At 43.1% G+C, this 18,492-nt stretch overlaps 4 protein-coding genes across 4 annotated transcripts; all 4 read right to left on the reverse strand.

The window, feature by feature from the left end:
* Positions 1-3,311: 3,311 nt before the first annotated feature.
* LOC106657019 (double-stranded RNA-specific editase Adar-like) lies at positions 3,312-8,645 on the reverse strand. Its single transcript, XM_014378252.2, has 2 exons — positions 7,046-8,645; positions 3,312-6,346 (listed from the first exon to the last, which is right to left on the reverse strand). Exons 1-2 carry the CDS (start codon positions 7,161-7,163, stop codon positions 4,308-4,310), a joined length of 2,157 nt encoding a protein of 718 aa, XP_014233738.1. The 5' UTR covers positions 7,164-8,645; the 3' UTR covers positions 3,312-4,307.
* Positions 8,646-10,513: 1,868 nt separating this feature from the next.
* On the reverse strand, positions 10,514-12,621 carry LOC106655328 (threonylcarbamoyladenosine tRNA methylthiotransferase). Its single transcript, XM_014375660.2, has 2 exons — positions 12,417-12,621; positions 10,514-12,277 (listed from the first exon to the last, which is right to left on the reverse strand). The coding sequence occupies exon 2, from the start codon at positions 12,185-12,187 to the stop codon at positions 10,553-10,555; it is 1,635 nt and encodes a 544-aa protein (XP_014231146.1). The 5' UTR covers positions 12,188-12,277; positions 12,417-12,621; the 3' UTR covers positions 10,514-10,552.
* A 92-nt stretch (positions 12,622-12,713) lies between these two features.
* Positions 12,714-15,887, reverse strand: LOC106656745. The gene is made up of 4 exons (XM_014377878.2): positions 15,007-15,887; positions 13,868-14,555; positions 13,218-13,800; positions 12,714-13,136 (listed from the first exon to the last, which is right to left on the reverse strand). Exons 1-4 carry the CDS (start codon positions 15,741-15,743, stop codon positions 13,072-13,074), a joined length of 2,073 nt encoding a protein of 690 aa, XP_014233364.1. The 5' UTR covers positions 15,744-15,887; the 3' UTR covers positions 12,714-13,071.
* A 173-nt stretch (positions 15,888-16,060) lies between these two features.
* LOC106656753 (nucleoporin Ndc1) lies at positions 16,061-18,432 on the reverse strand. Its single transcript, XM_014377891.2, has 2 exons — positions 18,289-18,432; positions 16,061-18,199 (listed from the first exon to the last, which is right to left on the reverse strand). The coding sequence occupies exon 2, from the start codon at positions 18,157-18,159 to the stop codon at positions 16,432-16,434; it is 1,728 nt and encodes a 575-aa protein (XP_014233377.1). The 5' UTR covers positions 18,160-18,199; positions 18,289-18,432; the 3' UTR covers positions 16,061-16,431.
* Positions 18,433-18,492: the final 60 nt, after the last annotated feature.

Below are 18,492 nucleotides of genomic sequence, written 5' to 3' on the forward strand. Positions count from 1 at the left end.
TGGTAGCATGAATGTTTGAATTTCGTATCATTTTTGCTAAATGTTTGACGTTTATGCCATAATTCTCAAAAGTTTTCAAAAATTGTGTTTTTTGTCCTTCTGCATCGAATAATAAGTTATACAAATCCTTGAAAATTGTAGATGCCTTGACTGGCTGTCCCCAAAGAATCCAAGAAATATCATCAATATTAATGTTGTGATTATCAAAAGTTTCCAAATATTTTGTTTTATTGCCATCTTTATCAAAAAACAGATTGCAAAATTCATTTAACACTTGTAAAATATTAGTTCTAGAACCTTGCAACAATTTAGATATTGTAGTGAATTTAATTCCTGCATTATTTAGATTTTGAAGATTCTGAGTGGGATTACCATCTTTATCAAAAAATGAATAATACAATTTTTTATATAAAACAACAGCTTGAGTTTTAGTTTCGTATATGACTGGTATAAACTTGTGAAAATCAATATTATACTTTTGTAAAGTTAAAAGATACTTGGTCTTATTTCCTTCTGCATCAAACCACAAGTCGTGTAGATCTTTGATAGTTTGTGCAGCACTTATTCCACCACCAAGTGCAATATAAGCTATTTTAGAAAGACGTAAATTATTTTTTTGAAAATTTATCGTATACTTTGTTTGGTTACCTTGTTCATCAAACAATAAATTGTAAATATTTTCATGCGCTAATCGAGTGTCATAACCAGAGCCCTTGATCATAGCTCCCAATATAGAAAAATTTATTCCTACTCTTTCCAGACAATACAAATACTTAGTTTTATTGCCATAATTATCAAACCATAAATCATATAGACTCATAATAATACTAACTGCTCTAATATTAGCACGTACAGCCATATATAAGACTGTCTTAATACTCATATGGTTTTTTTCCAATAGTAAAAAATTTTTGGTTTTATTTCCTTTTTCATCAAACCAAAATTTGTGTATTGCTTCAATAGCACTATAGAAGTTATACTTAGTTACACTATCCATGACATTGCCTAGACTTTTTAAATCAATTCCAGCGTTTTTAAAATTTTGGGTAATTTCTTTTCCTTTACCATTTGTTAAATAATAAAATATTTCATTTCTTAGATTAGGCATGAAGCGGCTAAGAGACTTGGACAGTTTCCACTCATCTAAAAGCTTCAAATAATTCAAGTTTAAGCAACTTGATCTACTATTTTCTATATCACTTAAAATAAGCCTCATACTTCTTGGTGTCATTATTTGATGCTTCTGATATTCTATCCATCGTAATGTTACTTCTTGTAACTGGTCAAAAGTGTAAGGAAGTTGCTGCTGTTCATTTTGGAGGGGAATATCTGTAATTTTTTTTTGTCCGGTAGCAATGATAAGAGTATGCAAAAATAATAATTTCATTTTGTTTTCTTCCTCTGCATCTATCTCTTGTTCATTACTATTTGGAGGATTGAACAATTCCAAAAGAGTATCTAAATCTTTAGATGCAAACTCAAATAACATTGATTCATTTAAATTGGCGCAATTTTTAAATATTTTGTACCTTTTTTTAGTTACATCTATTTTGTTCAATTTCAATGGAAAGTATTTCTCAGATTTGTTATTTTGAATTTGATTATTATTGGTCAAATTCAACTCTGAATTAGTGTAAATAATAAAAAATTTGATGTTTGAATTTTTTCTGTACTCATTACAGAAAAAAGTGTATAAGTCATCCAATGAAAAATTACTTTTCTCTCTCTTTTTCTTAGGGAAAAAATCATCAAATGTGATCCTTGCATTATTAGCAGAGCCTACGTTTATCAGATATGTAATTTTTTTTTTATACAAAATATTAATTACATTGCTAGTGTGATAACTTTTTGTACTTACTGCTGATATATTCATATGAACAAACATATCATTCAATATAGACATTAATAATTGAAAATTTTCATTGCTGATACTCTTTTTAGCTATCGAGGTATATTTTATCAGTCTGTTTTGTAACTTTAAGTAATCTTTTTCATTTTTTTCAATTTCATCCTTTAATTTTATTTTCAAACTTTCTCTGCAAGGTTGATTATCCAAAAATATAATCTTATTTAGGAAGCTTTTTTTCAAGTCTTCTTCGAACTCTGAAGTTAAAAATTTCTTATTAAACATCTTTTTATTTGTACTTGACAACATCAAACGCTGACAGAACTGGTCAATGGTTAGATCATCAGTCGCAAATTTATAAAATTTACATGAAGTGTTTGTTACTAACATATCTTGAAGCACCGGAATTTGACATATATCGACACTTTCAAATTGAAATGGGTAAGAATTTTTCGAACTGCACATGGTCAACTTATTGTCCTCCGATAATTCCAATTTGTCGTTACAAAATACGACGAGATACTTAATTTTCGAAGTTTGGTACTTTGGCTTATTGAGCTCATAACTGACCCAACTATTGAAATAATTTTTCAGAGAATACGGACTTTTTATCCCAAACAAATCGAGGTATGTGATAAACTTGTCGGAAAATAGACTTACGGTGTAGTTTACGTTCACGTGAATGGACTCGTCATTCTGCCTAATAACTATATCGGAAAACTTGTCAACATCTTTGTTGTCTAATGTCAATCCAACTCCATCCAACTTTTTATTTTCGACTCGTCTCTTCAGGTAACACCAAGTTGAGACGTCTAGTTTATACATGTACAGCAATATTTGTTGTGTACAGTAGTCACAACTCCCCGCGGCTGGCATGAGACTTTCAGCTTCATATTGCAATTTTAGTAGATTGTCATTTTCGGATGTTTCAACTTCATTCGAATCATGTAAACATGGTTGTTTGGTACTAGTCGCTTCATCCACTATTTCCACGGACTCGCTACGTTGCCGTTTTCTGCTCTCTTTCAACATTTCGACTCACAAACTCATCGACAAACTGTCATTCGGTGGATCCTTTTCGATTAGTTTTCAAATAAAAACTTGTTCGATGCATCTAACGTTTACCAACACGGTCAAACTTTTACGGAACTGATGCCGGTACGAGCCACGCGGAGTAGCACGTGGGATACTGAAATCAATGAGCAGACTGCAGACCAAGAATTGATAAGTCCATCGCGCTGCCGCGGCCCGCGCTAAACACTTTTGAAAAAAGTAGATGAGAACACGCATGCGTGACGCCATGCTGATACGGCCTGGTGATACCGTGAATAGCTTTTGCTACCCCCAGATACGAAATTAAAATTCACGACAAGGATTATTACGGAAAAATTAAAGTTCAACGATTGATTAGTTTATTCGTGATATCAAGTAATGAAATGTTAAATAATTGGACATAATGAAAAAGTTTTTTTTTCTAATGGGTATGTTGTTTTTATTAAAAATTGCATGTCTATAGAATCACAACTTTACGAGTAAATGAACAAAAAATCTTGGTAATTTGTAGACAATTGAACCCACGGCGAAATTATATTTCGATAAAATTTCGACAATTTAACAAATAAAATTTTTTTTTATGTTCGAACATATTCTACATAGTAGTTCCTAAATTTGATTGATATTTGAATTTATGTGCATGCGATGCAAATTTAATTATGCACTTGATAAAAGAAGCAACATTGATACATGAAGCAAACAAATGTAAATTTCATTTAAAAAAAAATTTTTTTTTGCGTTTTTCTTTCATTTTTGTAACTAATTTGCATGGAGTATTTCAAGTTTACATGATTAACTTTAAACTTCTTTCTATTGAAAATGATCTAATATTATTAGAAATCGGTAATTGGTATTTCAAAAAAGATTTATTGATAAATACAAGAATCTAAATACCTGGAAATACCTAATGAATGCGAATTATCAATATTATGCAACAGAGACTTTCTTTGGTTATAATATTGATCATTGAAACTTTAAGATTTAAGATTATTTAATTTTAACTTTATTTCAATGATCATAAATGTGAATCTAAATTCATTTTCCTTTTTTTATTAAGACAACGTGCAAGTTAGAAAGTAATCTGATAAAGAGTACAGAATTCATTGAGCTTAGTTTTCAAATTGCATCTTAATCATTAAACTACTATGAAGTACAGGTAACTTTGATTTACCATGTAACTTCAGGGAAGTACATTTCTTTTTCTCACTACAGCATTTTTTCATTAACAAATTTGATATAAAGTTTTTACTTCATTTTACTATGGACTAAACTACATTATAAGTCTTGATCTATTTTTCTCTAGATCTTCGTTTCATAAATCTAAAAATCAACCGTAAAAAGTATTTCGAGTTTTATGATTAATTAAGGTGAATTTCTTAAAGTTTGTTTTTTTTTACTAATAGGCCTATCACACACTAACTTCAAACATATCTTGCTCCATTGGTTTCTTCACCCAACAACCTAGTTGGGCTCTAGCAAATGCATCCTTCAACTGATGTTTGGCCAAAGCATAGTTTTGAACCGATGCTTTGGCATCCAAATAATTTGTACAAATTGTTTTATCAACATCCGTGATTGTATCAAGTTGACTTAATAAATAATGGAATTTTCCAAACAAGCCTTGCTTTGAGATTCTGGAGGGTTTTCCCAATTCATCCTTTCCCGTTGTGCAATTGATAATTTCAGCCTCCAACTGTCCAGTTGTCCAGTTAACACTATAATTAGGAGCTTTGCCGGGCTGTCTGACTTCCGACGAAGTTATCAGACTCATCAATGGCTTATTAAGTCTATAAGGCGGTGGCAAACCCTGAATAGTGTTTTCTATTCTGCCACAAACAGCTCTGTACATGTGACTCGGGTTCAATAAACTTCCGAGAACGATGCTGTGGAAGTATATTGGCTCTATGAAGTGGCTGAGAAGTGAACCTTGGATACCAAGAACATTCCAGCGGGCAATTTTGTCCGAGCACGACATAGTGAGCAATCTTTGTCCCATTAACACTCCGTCCCAAGTCTGAATACTTTCACTGGTCTTGACGGGGATCGTACCCTCGCCCGACTCGATTTTGGTTCTCAGCTGGCCCCGGGCCCGCCTGTTGGGGTGCTTGTCGACGGAGTCGCTGTCCTCGTGCGGCGAGAAGATCCGCGCGTCTCCACAGGGCGCCGTATTGATGTACAGGTGAAACTGAATACCGTCCTTCAGCTTGAAACCCTTTGGTCCGGGTTCGAAAATCGATTCGGATTGTTTGTCCTCCGTGTGCAATTTCAGCTGATTGTAGAGGTACTCGCAGAGGCAGCGCCTGGCTATGACCTCGGCGTGGCAGTCGTTGAGCGCGCGTCCGCTCACGCTCAGGTGCTCGCCGCTGACGCACTTGGTGCCCGTCGTGACGCAGATGATGTCGCACTGCTGGCCCTGCGTCTGCACGATGCCCGCCAGCACTTTGCGCCGGGCGTGCTGGGGCTTGTTCTGCATCAGCTCCGAGAACTTCTGATTGACTAGTTTGCCGATCTTGTCGGCGAGCGTCTGCGGCAGCGACAGCTGCTCCTGCCAGTTGCCGAACTTCATGTGGGACTGCGGCATCTTGGTGATCATCGGCATGTGGAACGACGAGCTGTGCACGTTGCGCAGCTTGGCCAGGGCCGCTTTGCTGGCGGCGGCCTTGGCCAGCTTTTTACTGGGCCCCGTGCCCTCGAAGCTCTCGCCGTCGATCGTTACGGACACCGTGAACTTGGCGTAGCTCTCGCCGTTGTCGGCCACGCACTTGTACACCACCCCGGGATAGAGCTCGTTGATTATCGCCACGGGCCCCTTGTCCATGAACTTGTTCATGGCCTTGGGCTCTTGGGGACTGGCCTTGAACGCGTTCATCAGGTCCTTCTCCGTGACGTCGCTGGTGAAGTCGGGCTCGACGCTGAAGCCGCCCACGCCGCCGACGCCACCCTGCACCGTCGCGTTGATGGCCTGATGCACCTCCGAGGAGTTGCGGAACTGCACGATGTTGCGCAGCGCCAGCTCCGCGGCGGCGTGCTTGGCCATCTTCTTGGTGCGGCCCTTGCCCTCGTAGCACTGGCCGTCGACCTGCACGACCATGGTGAAGATGGGCGCGTGCGTCGGCCCGGTCTGCGAGATGACCTTGTAGACGGCGCCCGTCTTCAGCTCGTTGAGCGCGCACACGGCGTTCTTGGGCTGCGGCGTCTTCTGCTTCTTCTTCGACGACGTGTAGGGCCCGTCGTTCTCCGTGTCGCCGGCCGGCCGCTTGTGGTTCTGCTGCTGCGCGGCCTGGACGGGCTTGATCGGGCCCGCTCCGCCGGGGCTCACGACGACGACGCTGTTGTTGTTGGACGGCGACTCCATGACGTTGCGCCTGATCATGCCGACGGCCGCGGCCTCGGGCGAGTTGACGTCTCGTAGGCTGCCACTGGCTGTCACGATGTTGTTGTTACCACCTGCGCCCGCGCGAAACGACACGCCAGACAAACAAAAAGCAGACGAGTGTTGAGAAAAAAAAAGAGTGAAAAACGGGAACGTGCAAGCATTATTATATATTGTCAATGCACCGAAAGACACACTCTCTCTCTGCTGTCTTGTACACTTCAAGAAGCAGCGCGCGGCCTGTGTATCATATACATATAGCTATATAGACTCACGCGCACTCCGAAATGAGATTGAAAGAGCGTGAGCGGCACATGTACTAGTTCAGCACGGCCAGCCGAACGTGTGTGAGTAAATATGTAGCGTATACGTATATGATACATAAGCGTTTCGCGATGTATACAGCGTTATATAGATATCTTTGAAGGTATATAGGCAGCAGCAGCAGCAGCAGCAGCAGTAGTGTAAAGGGGAAGCGAATAATTTAACGAAACATGACGATCGAATGAATAAAAAATGACACGCGTGGCAGGTATATAAGTAAAAAAAAAAAAAATAAAAATTAGGCGAGCGAAAAAAATATTATAATAATTATGACAATAACACGAAAGAAAGCAGAAGAAAGAAAGCACGACGACGAAGAAGAAGAAGTAGAAGAAGCGCAAGAATAAGAAGCAGCATAAAAGTAAAAGGTGCAAGAAAAAATGGAGTCATACATTATAATGCGGATAGATTAGAGCAAAAAAAAGCAGAGAGTAAAGAATAATACTCACTGTTCATGGCTTCGCGAGGCTGCGAGTTTTCCGTCAATACAGCGGCATTACGCATTGTGCAAGCATAACCTTCCGCGGCGGCCAATGACTCGGGCTTCTTATCCAGCAGCAACACCATATAAAACCCGTCGTCGTGCGTTGGAAAGAACCCCCGTTGAGTTTTTGTTGGTAGCGTTTGTATACGAAGTAGGCAAATGGCCACACGAGAGATACTCGAGGGCACCTACTCAGCAGTACAGTAGATAGCAGTAGCAAGTAGTTTGTAATGGTGTGTGTGTATATATTATAATAATACACGGGGCCCAAACACACACACACGCACGGTCGCTGCTGCTGTTTGCTGCTTGCGCGTCGACGAGGAAGAGCGTTATCGCAGCAGTAGTAGTTGAAGTAGTAGTAGTTGTAGTAGTAGTAATCGCGTCAGCGTCGTCTTCTTCTTCTTCTTCCCCGTTCCGATGTTTGTTATTTTTTATATATTTTATATATAGTAGAAGGTACGAGTACGAAACGTCGTCGGGACACCGGAGAAATGGCACAAGCACGCGCGCAGTCACACACGCAGAGATATAGGCAGATTATATCCACCACACCACAGGCACACGTTTCGTCGATCCTCGCTCTCCGATGCTCTCCGTTGTAACTTTATGTGCTGCTGCTGCTGCTGCTGCTGTGCTCCGAAATCTGTGACTCGTCCTAATGCTGCTACACTCTAGCGACGTATGTATATAGACGCGTGTATGTGCAGGCGCTGGTGTAGTGTGTCTGTGTCTGTGTCTGTGTGTATCAAAAGCAGGTAGTATAATCTCGGTGTGTGCGGGAAGCTTCCAAGTTTAGGCTTTCTTGATGATATTGTCGGGCCTCTCTTATCTGTCTCTCTCTTCGATGTACGGTAGCAATAGCAGAGCACAGCACACACAGTGAATCTTCGAACCCGACACGACACACGCACCTTTTAAAAACAATCGCGAGTCGCGTGTTCGCGCGCGCTCGCTCGATCTCTCTCTCTCCGATTATTTGTGGAATGCTTGAGCGAATATGCTCGCGTATATAATAATCGGCTGTGTATCACTGTTGTTTTGGCGCACCGCAGGGTCAACAATCCAACAACCTTCTTACTTTTGTTACTTCCAACTTTGATCGATACTTTGATAACTTTTTTTTTTATTCAACACTGCGACTGGCTTTTTGTAACGAGAAACGCGTGTGCGAGTGTGCGCTTGGCGATTAAAAAAAAAAATCAAATTTTCCGGCGCTGTCTGTCGAGGCCAAATCACCGAGTTAATCTAATGAAAAAATCCAACGAGATATAGAGGATACGACGATAAAAATAACGACAACGAGAAAAAAATTCAAAAGGGGGATGGTTAGACGAACGCAAAAAAAATGAGTACAAAGATTTTCGTTGGATTTTCTTATAAGTAGCCTGCGTGAGATGGCCCGTGCAGCAGCCGCAAAGTGTGACTGTCGTGGGCAAAGCGAACGGGGGGAGAGCGAAGCGCGACCGACGATGAGGATAGCCTGCTGATCTCGGAGCAGTCTCGCTTGCTCGCTCGGCGCTCGCTTGTGTCCTGCACACACACACGCACACACACAGAGACGACTTCGCGTTTACACACAGAGACAATGTGTCGTATTGTACTTTTCGCTCACGTGTGTGCAGGGTGGCTCTCTGCGGGCCTATACTCGACTACAACACACCGAGTTGACCTGCCTCTGTGTTGTGTCGCGCACAAACAGACACACACACACACACACACACACACACTTGCATAGAAGTCACACAGACACGAAAGATATCCGCAGTGGCCGCGAGTTTGCGCATAAAACCTCGTGGCGGTAACGCTTCAAAATCAGCGAATAGCCGAGGCGCGATAGCTGCTGTGCATGGTGTGCGCGTGCTGCTACTGCTGCTGCTGCTGCTGCCGTGTGCCATGCTATATAGAGGCACAATGCGGTATAAAGTCCGTGCGCCTCTCGGTGCATCGATTATCTCTGTCTTTTGCCCTCCCGCTGCTACTAGCTGGCTGCACACAGGCGCGCAGACACCCCCCGCACACGCGCACACGTATACAGATATGCACGGAGGAGGCTCTCGAGTGTAATCGGTGCCGCTGCAGCAGTAGCAGTACGGTATATAGGTACCAGTAGGCATGTCGAGCGAGATGCCAGCTATATATATAGCTATATATGTATGAAAAGGAAGAGAACTTGCAGAGCTTTGCGCCTCGCGCGCAAGCGCTCGTACACACGTGCATCGACTGCACGTCTCTCTCTCTCTCTCTCTTTCAGCTGTGTGCAGCTGCGTTATATATATACCTATATAGAGGTAGGTAGACTATGTGGCAAGTACACGTACGTGCGAATCTCTGCATGTGCAGCCAGGCCGCATCTATAGGTACTACTACGTGCCTGCATATATGTTTATATAGCCGCGCAGAGGCAGTTTATGTATAGCTGCTGCTGCTGCAGCTACTACTGCGCGCACTCGCCAATATTTGGGCTTCTCTCGGCTCGCTCGCTGTTCGCCTGTGTGTGGAATTAATTATAAATGCATACGAAGGTTGAAGCTGTTATTTTTGGCGGACGATCGCCAAGTCGAATTAGCCCAGATTTCGTTCGTTCGTTCGTTCGTTCGTTCGACGCTGCTGCTGTTCTTTTTTTTTTTACATTTCTGATCCCTCCGCTGCCGAATCGCGAACTTTATACACGACATTAAAAGGATATCGGCCAACGCTGCTGGTCACGTGCGAATTTCAAATAGCCGATCGATCTTGTGTTGCACGACGATGATATGTCAGGCCGCCGCATGTGATACTGCTACTCGTGTTCGGGCGCGCGCGCACCCATGTGCATGCGGCATTTATCATTATTATTATTAACCATTATTATGATTATCGTATGCATTTATGACACGCGCGAGGGTACATCTCGCACGCAGCCTGACACACGAGTGAGAGAGAAGAGTATTATAAAGTGTAAGACGTGACGCGCGCGCGGGTTCTATACGGGGAGACGTGCCTACATACCGCACGTATACTAGTATATAGTGCAATTTAGATTTCGGAGCGGAGCGGAGCGCGCGGGGGGTTGAGAGATGACAAGATACCGATAAGATTCCCGGATCTCGATTGGGTCGTGTGTGACTGTGTGTGTCTCGGTACGTACATTTCTCTTTTTTTTTTTTTTTACTATGTATACGAGACGAACGCATCACGTGATTGCTACATTGCAGGCAACATACCTTGGGAGAGAGAGAGAGACATATGCACAATTTTTTTATGCCAGCCATTACAATTTCAAATGAGGATACCTTTTAGGGAGGTCTCGCATGATATGCATACATATTACTGGTGAAGGTGATATATCGGATTCTCATTGGATTGCATTTCGAATTTATGACTGTTTGGACTGTGATGTAAAGGGAAAGAGAGCTTGTACAAAAAAAAAGAAGATAATTATACCAATCGATTTTACAATTAGAAAAAAATACGTGTTCTTTATTCAATCTTACAGGAAAAATTTCCATAACAATCTCGCGACGATACCGATAATTAAGACTACGAAGGCGAACGTGTGCAGCGTGAGGGCGGGTAACGATCGTTGCTGCTGCTGCTGCTTGTTGTTGGCTGCGTTGCGGGCCGCCACGTCGTTGACTTTGGTCACGCTTTGGTCGTCGATCGGCTCGCCCTTGATCGAGTGCTTGGACGCCGACACGATGCGCACCCGCACGAGATTGCCCATGAACTCCTCCCGCATCGGCACCAGCACCTGCTCGTAGCACTGATTGTGGCCCACGTAGTGCCTCTTGTCCGTGGCGATCTCCGTCACCAGCACCTCTTGGATCTCGCCCACCTCGTGGTCGTACGGCTGATACGACTGAAAGAACTCCGAAAGCGCCTTGGTGCGCTGCTTGATTATCTTGGCCGGTATCTGTGTCATGGCGGCGGCCGGCGTGCCCGGCCTCGGGAAGAACTGATTGATGAACAGATTGGCGAACTTGTACTTTCTGCACAGCGACATGGTGTCCTCGAAGTCCTCGTCCGTCTCCGTGGGGAAGCCGCAAATGATGTCCGTGGCTATCGTGATGCGCGGCATCCTCTCGCGCAGAAAGTCGACGATGTGCTCGAAGTCCTCGCGCCTGTACTCGCGCTTCATGTCGTTGAGCACTACGTTGCTGCCGGACTGCACCGGCAGATGAAGGAAACTGTACACTTTGGGATGCTGCAGGATCTTGCTCATCTCCTCTATGTGTTCCAGTATGTAGGGTGGATTGGTCATACCGACTCTCATTCTGCAGCCGTCGGGTATGACTTCGATGAGTTTCCACAGCAATTCTGGTAAGCTGGTGCCGATGTCTTTGCCGTAGGTTCCTGTATCTTCGGATGTCAGCCAAAGCTCTTTGACTCCTTCATCGAAGGCTTGTATGGCTCTCTCGATGATTTCTTCTGGTGGATAACTGCCTAACTCGCCTCTGGCATGTTTTGTTTTACAATATGTACATTGATTAAGGCAGCCGGTATTAACAGCTATGATCTCTATGAGTGGATTTTTCCTAACTTTTGGCAATAGAAGAGATGCTCCTCCAGATTTTTTACCAGCTACTTTCTTTTTACTTAAAAACTTAACAGTATTGCCTTTTAGCGTTTCCTCTACCACTTCAACTACTCTATCGATTTGCTGAACACCAATCACACTCAATCCTTTCAAGAAACCAGTTTTTGGAGCTCCTTGTGGCACACAGCCAGCGACAACAACGTGTTTTCCCAGCTTTCTGCCAGCTTCAATTTCATTTCTGAAATGATCTTCAGCTGGACTCTTCACTGTGCAAGAGTTGAGAATCCACAAATCAGCAATTTCTTTGTCTGTCGTTAAGTTATATCCATACTCAGCCAGCTGTCCAGCCATGTATTCGCTGTCAGAATTGTTGTGTGTACATCCCCAAGTTCTCAAGTAGATTGTCTGCGTACCTGGAATAACACTGGAGTATATCTGTAATTCCGGCAGGACGATTTCCTCTTTGCTCTTGGCAACTGGCTGCACTTTGATGTTTTTTCGAGTTGCATATCTCTGCTTTGGCGTTATGTCTTGAGAAGATATCAGATCTTCGATATCTTCAATTATCTCGTTGCAAGCTCCAGTCATTTTTTTAGATAGTGGAATGAACTATTTACAAGAAAAAAAAAATGACTACTCGTTCAAAACGAACGAACGTCTCTCCACCACTTGCTGCACCTGGAAAATAATATTATCTCGTGAAAACTCCCAACAGACACAAAGGTTATGAAATCAAGCAAACGTGCAGTTTAGTTTTTCACCGATACGTTAAAATGCACTTGAAAGATAATTGAATTCACTTAAAAAGTAGACTTACCACGAGTAATTATTATCTACAATTATCAATATCAACAACGATAATTAACACAGCTGCCAAAGTAATGACAGTATTGCGTCAATAATAAAAACACAGTTCTGCTCCTAAAGAAGGTTATGCCTTTTCTAGCTTCTATAACGTGCACTTGCTCCGACGTCGTGAACTCGTGCGTGCACGGTACAATGACTAGAGTGAAAGTTCGTCTGCTAGGTGGAAGCGCGCGCGCACATACGAGTTTGAATTCGAGGCGGTTTTATACGAATCGTGGTGAAATGAAGTCATTGAACGATAATCAAGTCATCAATAGTCGTTTTTAATTTAAAATAAAAATGCAACGTTTACATGGATTTCTTTTTCTTTTCTGGTGTATCCCGATTGGCCAGCAATCGATTATTGTTACACAACCACATGAATGAAACAAATAATAATATTTTTTTTTTTTCAGAAAAAAGACGTATCATCATAAATATAAAAACAACAACACAATCATTCTTAGATAAAAACACTTATAACTACGTACATAATGAAAATGCTCAGTTTCGAAAAAATATTTGCCGAGCGCGGCTGAGCGAGGAAACAATTATATTTAATTTTTATAATTAAAACAACGAGAGGGGCGGCGGTGGCGTCGAGTCGAACGAATCGCGCGTTCGATTCAACTTTTCGAAATGCTGATCACCGGCACGTTGGGTTCCAACAAGTTTCTAACTTTTTTCAGCCCTGTAAAAAAGAAGAAGAAGAATTTTATCATGTTACCAAGCTCGTAGGCATGTTGCAACGTTGTACGCGCTCTATACTCACCCTCGTTTTTCTGCGCCAGCGTGTGATTGTACGACGGCGAGAACATCTTTCTGAGCTCCTTGACCGGCTTCACCTGGGCCTTGATGGGCGAGCTCACGTAGCCGATCGACTTTCTCTTCACGATCTTGGAGATGGTCTTGTTACCGGGACTGTTGGCGTGCAGACGCGTTCGCTGCTGCTGCTGCTGCTGCGGCTGCTGTTGCTGCTGCTGCTGATTGAGCAGCACGGGCCTGACGTAGTACGGGGTGAGCTGGCGACGTCGCACGTTGATGCACTTGTTGTCGATGGCCCGCTGCAGGCGGCTCTGCTCGATCGACGACGGGGTGGCGTCGCTGGCCGAGTGCGAGCGCCGATTCACCGTGTACGAGCCGCACAAGGAGGACGACTGAGTGACGTCGCTGCAGCTCGTGACGAGGCAGTTGTAGCTGCCGCCCCCGGTACTGCACGCGTTGAAGCTGGCCGAGGTCGCGTCCTGAGCACCGCTGCTGCAGTCCGAGCAGGAGGACGGGCGCGTGCGATTGAAGCGCGCCGTCGTGAAATTGACGTGATGCTTCGTCTTGATGGGCGAGAGGGCGAAGCTTATCTGTATTAAATAAACACAATGTTATCGAGTAGTAGTAGTTGAGTCAGAGAAGAATAATAACGCCGACCTTGCTGCGATTCTTGGACGTCCTGAGGAGCTTCTGAGCCTCGCGCGACTGATAGCTCGGACTCCTGACCGACTTGTTGGCGACGAAGGAAGGCGCGCCGCCGAGTTTGCCCGGCTGCACGAGGAGCTCCTTTTTGGCCGGCTGCTGACCCTTGCCCTTGATCACCTCCTCGAAGTGCTGAGTCAGGCGAGTGACGCGACGCCTGTACAGGCTGCTGTTGGCCATGCTCTGCATCTTCAGCTGCGGTATCTTGGTCGACTTGCGGACGCTGCTCGACGACGATGCATCGGTCACGACTATCGCCGGACTCTTCGACTGTTCCTGCTGCTGTTTCTCCGTCGTCGAGCACGCTGGCTCGTCCTCGTTGGGCGTCGAGTGCGCGTGCTTGGTCACGTCCTTGTTGAAGTCCTCGACGATGAGCTGTATGTAGGCGCCGGTGCGCTCGTCGCCCACTCCGCTGTCGCCGCTCGTCGTGTTGTAGTTGAACGTGCTGCTGCTGCTGCTGCTGCCGCTGCAGCACGAGGACGCGCCGTGACCGCCTACGTGACTGATCGAGACGAAGCGGCTGGCGGCGCGCGGCTGCTGCTGCTGCTGCTGCTGCTGCTTGGAGCGTTGTTTTTCCGACTTGGCGGTGGTGGTGTTCGCCGCGATCGAGACGTGCTTGGGGCAGCTGACGATCGGCGATAATCTGCGAATAAATTGAGAACGACGTGAATAAAAAAAAGGGGAGAACGAATTATCGCATCGATCATCATCGAGTCGAGTAGATCGCGATAGCGTCGTGTTTATCATAGAATATATATACTTTTACAGGGGCCCCTCGTGCGTAATGAAATTCTGCCTCGAGAAACGGAGCAAAATTTCAAAACAATAAAAATATGTATACACGCGCGCAATTATTACGGCATATATGTGTGTTTACAGCTTCTTACGACACACGCACGCACGCACACACACACATACAAACACACGCGCACACCGAGTCGAAAAGGACGTTCGGAAGAGACTTGTGGAATTTAAGCAGCGAAGCACACACACACGGGTCGTTGCGCGCATTGTCTCCCAATCACATGCTCACTGCTCATTAGAAATGTCCTTGCAGCTGTCTCTCCTAAATAATGATGTATTAAAACACTCACTTGTTGCCAAAGGTCGCGTGATCCCGATAAACCCTGAGCTCGAACTTGTCTTTGTTCTTTTCGATGCAGGTGGTGGCGGTGGCTGCCGGAGACTTGTCGTCGTCGTTGTTCGAGGAACCACCCGTGATCGCCGAGTCATTGTTATCGTCGTCGTCCAGGGGACTCTTGTATAAGGGGCTGCTCTTGGCCGGCGAGAAGAACACGTCGTCGTTCATGGGACTGGCGCTGGCCGGCAACTCGCTCGCCGAGATCGCGTCGATGTTGACGTTGAGCAGATTCTCGTCCTCGACCAGCACCGAGCTGCTCTCCATCAGTGATCTGTCAGCGTTCATCTGGTTATTGCGGTTTACCGCGCCGGGGTTGTTGTTGTTTTCGTCGACCTCCATGACGGTCGTCAATCCGTCCTTGGCTCTCGATCGCCTCCTCGTATTCCGATACGAATTGTTGCTGTACTCCCCGTCGTACTCGTCCTCCTCCTCCTCCTCGTCGTCTTTGTCCTCGTCCTCCTCGCAGTTGCGGTCGTTGATCGTCAGACTACCGGCCAGTATCGTCGACTCGAGCGACGCCAAGGACTCGTCCTCGCGGAAGCTGCGATAATTCAAACCACTGCCCGCGCAAATGATGCTGTGCTGCCGCTGCTGCTGCGGCTGCTCCAATGGTACTGATATCGGTGCGATTTCGATTCGGCGGCTTCGAGGATTCGTAATCAACTTGACGCGATTTTCCTTCGAGTCCATCACAAGTTTATCGGTCCACGTCCAAGTTGTAACTGTCGTATGGTAGTTAATAATAGGCACGAGCTCTCTGTACGCACGCGCCCGATATGTTTTTGTTGCAAATTAATAGTAAATACATATGTTTACTCGCGCGCCAATTAATCGCGACTATTGTGTCGCGACGAGGATACACTTGAGGATAGCTCGACGCTCTCTCTCTTATACGTGTATTCGGATGTAAATATTTTAAACCGTATTCGCAGCGTTGATGTCGATCGATTTGAAAACTTATTTAAGCGACGATGATTGGCAATGGGGTTGAATGAAATTGCAAAAAATGGAATTAATGACCTTTCAGGACAATTTTATTACCGAAAAAATATACAAAAGATATCGAGTAACATCGTAACATTATTATAAAGATTCGTTCATTATCGTAGCGTACGAACTATATTTTGATTATGAATAACACGATTGAACGAAAAACGCTGTCAACACATTTTTCACGCTGATTGTGTTTTATCGCTAATGTCACTGTGAGAGCAAAACACTTTGTACATCGAACACTATTTTAAAGCATCATTAGAGTAACGTACTTGAAATTATTTTATCTTTTATTTAACACTTATATACTAATTATGAATGAAAATGATTAGTTAAATTAAGGAAAAAAAATCCAATTTTTTTATTTAACTATAAAGCCGCGAAATTATTCTCTGTACGTGAAAAGTGTTTGTAATTGATCGACAATCCCTGGCGATAAAGATAGGTCACTCATGTAGTCTTTGAAATGGGCGGTGATTCTGTAAAGACTTCGCCTGGTAGCCGAGCGAAGTGCAGTCAAAGATTGTTTCAAAAATCGATCGTCGCTCAATGGTTTTCTGATGGACACGTTCATCTTTTGTATCTTATCAATTGTTTGTTTCAATTTCAAAAGTGTTTCTATTATGTCTGGCAAATCTTTTTGAACGATACCGTAGGGATCCTCTTCTAAAGAAAATGCAGCTAGACTTGAAATGGCATCGGAGGCGCATGTGACTGAATATGTTTCTCTCAATGTGTGCCTCAATTTACTTTCAAACTGCTCGCCAAAAATGTATCCGATTGGTTTTTTTGACAAAAGGTAGTTAATGAAATTTTGTCTAGTATTCTTATAAAATTTCACTAAGAAATTATCCGTGGGAGGTTGTTTATTTTTTAATTCTTCATTCAGTGTTTCAGCAGTAGTCATTGGTGTAACAAGACTTCTCATGTGGTAGATATGTGGTTTTTCTAGCAGCTGAGAATCTAATGTTGATGGAATCTTAGTTACAACTGAAGGTTGGTCTTTTTGAGTTCCACAAGTAAGATTTAACTCCTCATTGAAGTGTTTCAAGTGGGCTAGACACTTTCCAATGACATTATTCCAGTTGTAGGGATGTCCACCAGGTTGACTTAAAGTAAATAGCATTGATCTTCTAATCTTATCTTTCAGAGCTACATTAAATAGATCTAAGTACCCAAGGTTTCTAATTATTGATATTTCACTAGTTAGTGTGCTATCTAAAGTAATATCACTCATTGGAGATTGTTCAATATCAAACAAAACCCATTCTGTGAGATATGCTTGAAATAATAAATGCATACTTTGAATTATAACAACAAAAAGTACTGTGTGCAAATATGCATAAAATATCAGAGAGGAGTTCATCAGTCTAGATAATGTATCCAAAGGCACCTCATCAATAGCCAATGAAAATAGTGATAAAATAAAGTTTCTGAAATAACTTCCAAATATTGCATAAAATCCCATGAAATATGTTACGGGCCAAATAGCATCATATAAAGTGCTGTTAATTACTGCTCTAAGGCCTAGTCTAAGTTGAGATAATTTTGCCTGTGGAATAATCGGAAACTGCAAATTTCTGTTTCCTATATAACTAGAGTTAACAAAGAAATACAGTCCAATCCAAAATCCATGAAGACGTAAGAATAAATGTTCTTCAACGAGGCAGATATTTTTAATTTTCTGGCATTCCCTTGACATCGAACCAAATTTACCACCTTCTACTGATACATGCAGCCAAACTAAAACTGCTCCTAATATCATATAAACACAACCCACCATGAGATTGTGCCACTTGAACATGTGACAAAATTTGACAAATCTACTAGGTGCATACACAGCTGGTCGAATGTAGTCTTTGCTTATTAATATTGCTAGGAGAACTACTATAAATCCAAATACAATGAAGCCTGTCCACATTTGCGAGCACGTGACGACGTTCCAGGTAATTTGTATCCATTCCAGTGGCTGAGTTATCTTTATTTTCATAAAAAGAATGGCGCCGCTTATAAATGCAAAATGTACTATGACAGTGGCGAACAATGCAAAGTATATTCTTTGAAACATTATATCTAAGAAGTCTTTTTTCTTCTGCACTCCCGTTGGTTCCATTGTGGCAAAAATGTTATTCTTGATTGAAAAAAAACAGGTCCTGCAAAGGATACGAAAGTATGGTTTTAATTTCCAAAGGCTTGAGATCGCGTTTATTGTGAGATTTCAAATTGAATAATTAAAACAAACCTATCCACGTTACAAAAATAACTTGAAAACTTATTCGGATCGTTGACACTCGAGCATTATTAACAAACTCACTGTTGAATTATAACCTCCAATGGATTTAAGCGAAAATTCAAAACACGCGATATACCGGCGAACAACACACCGGCTAATAAAAGACAGAATTTGCGCCCGCGGATGACAGTTGGCGGTTTTTAACTAACGCGT

This window comes from Trichogramma pretiosum, unplaced genomic scaffold (genome assembly GCF_000599845.2).
Source record: "Trichogramma pretiosum strain Unisexual culture from Peru unplaced genomic scaffold, Tpre_2.0 scaffold1, whole genome shotgun sequence".
Lineage (NCBI taxonomy): Eukaryota > Metazoa > Arthropoda > Insecta > Hymenoptera > Trichogrammatidae > Trichogramma > Trichogramma pretiosum.

Coding starts and splice junctions, on each gene's coding strand:
- LOC106656745 (XM_014377878.2), bottom strand. CDS start 15,743: ATGGACTCGAAGGAAAATCGCGTCAAGTTGATTACGAATCCTCGAAGC. Junction 13,801..13,867: donor CGTCCAAGAATCGCAGCAAG/GTCGGCGTTATT, acceptor TATTTAATACAG/ATAAGCTTCGCCCTCTCGCC. Junction 13,137..13,217: donor GCTGGCGCAGAAAAACGAGG/GTGAGTATAGAG, acceptor TCTTTTTTACAG/GGCTGAAAAAAGTTAGAAAC.
- LOC106656753 (XM_014377891.2), bottom strand. CDS start 18,159: ATGGAACCAACGGGAGTGCAGAAGAAAAAAGACTTCTTAGATATAATG.
- LOC106655328 (XM_014375660.2), bottom strand. CDS start 12,187: ATGACTGGAGCTTGCAACGAGATAATTGAAGATATCGAAGATCTGATA.
- LOC106657019 (XM_014378252.2), bottom strand. CDS start 7,163: ATGGTGTTGCTGCTGGATAAGAAGCCCGAGTCATTGGCCGCCGCGGAA. Junction 6,347..7,045: donor GCCTCGCGAAGCCATGAACA/GTGAGTATTATT, acceptor GCGCGGGCGCAG/GTGGTAACAACAACATCGTG.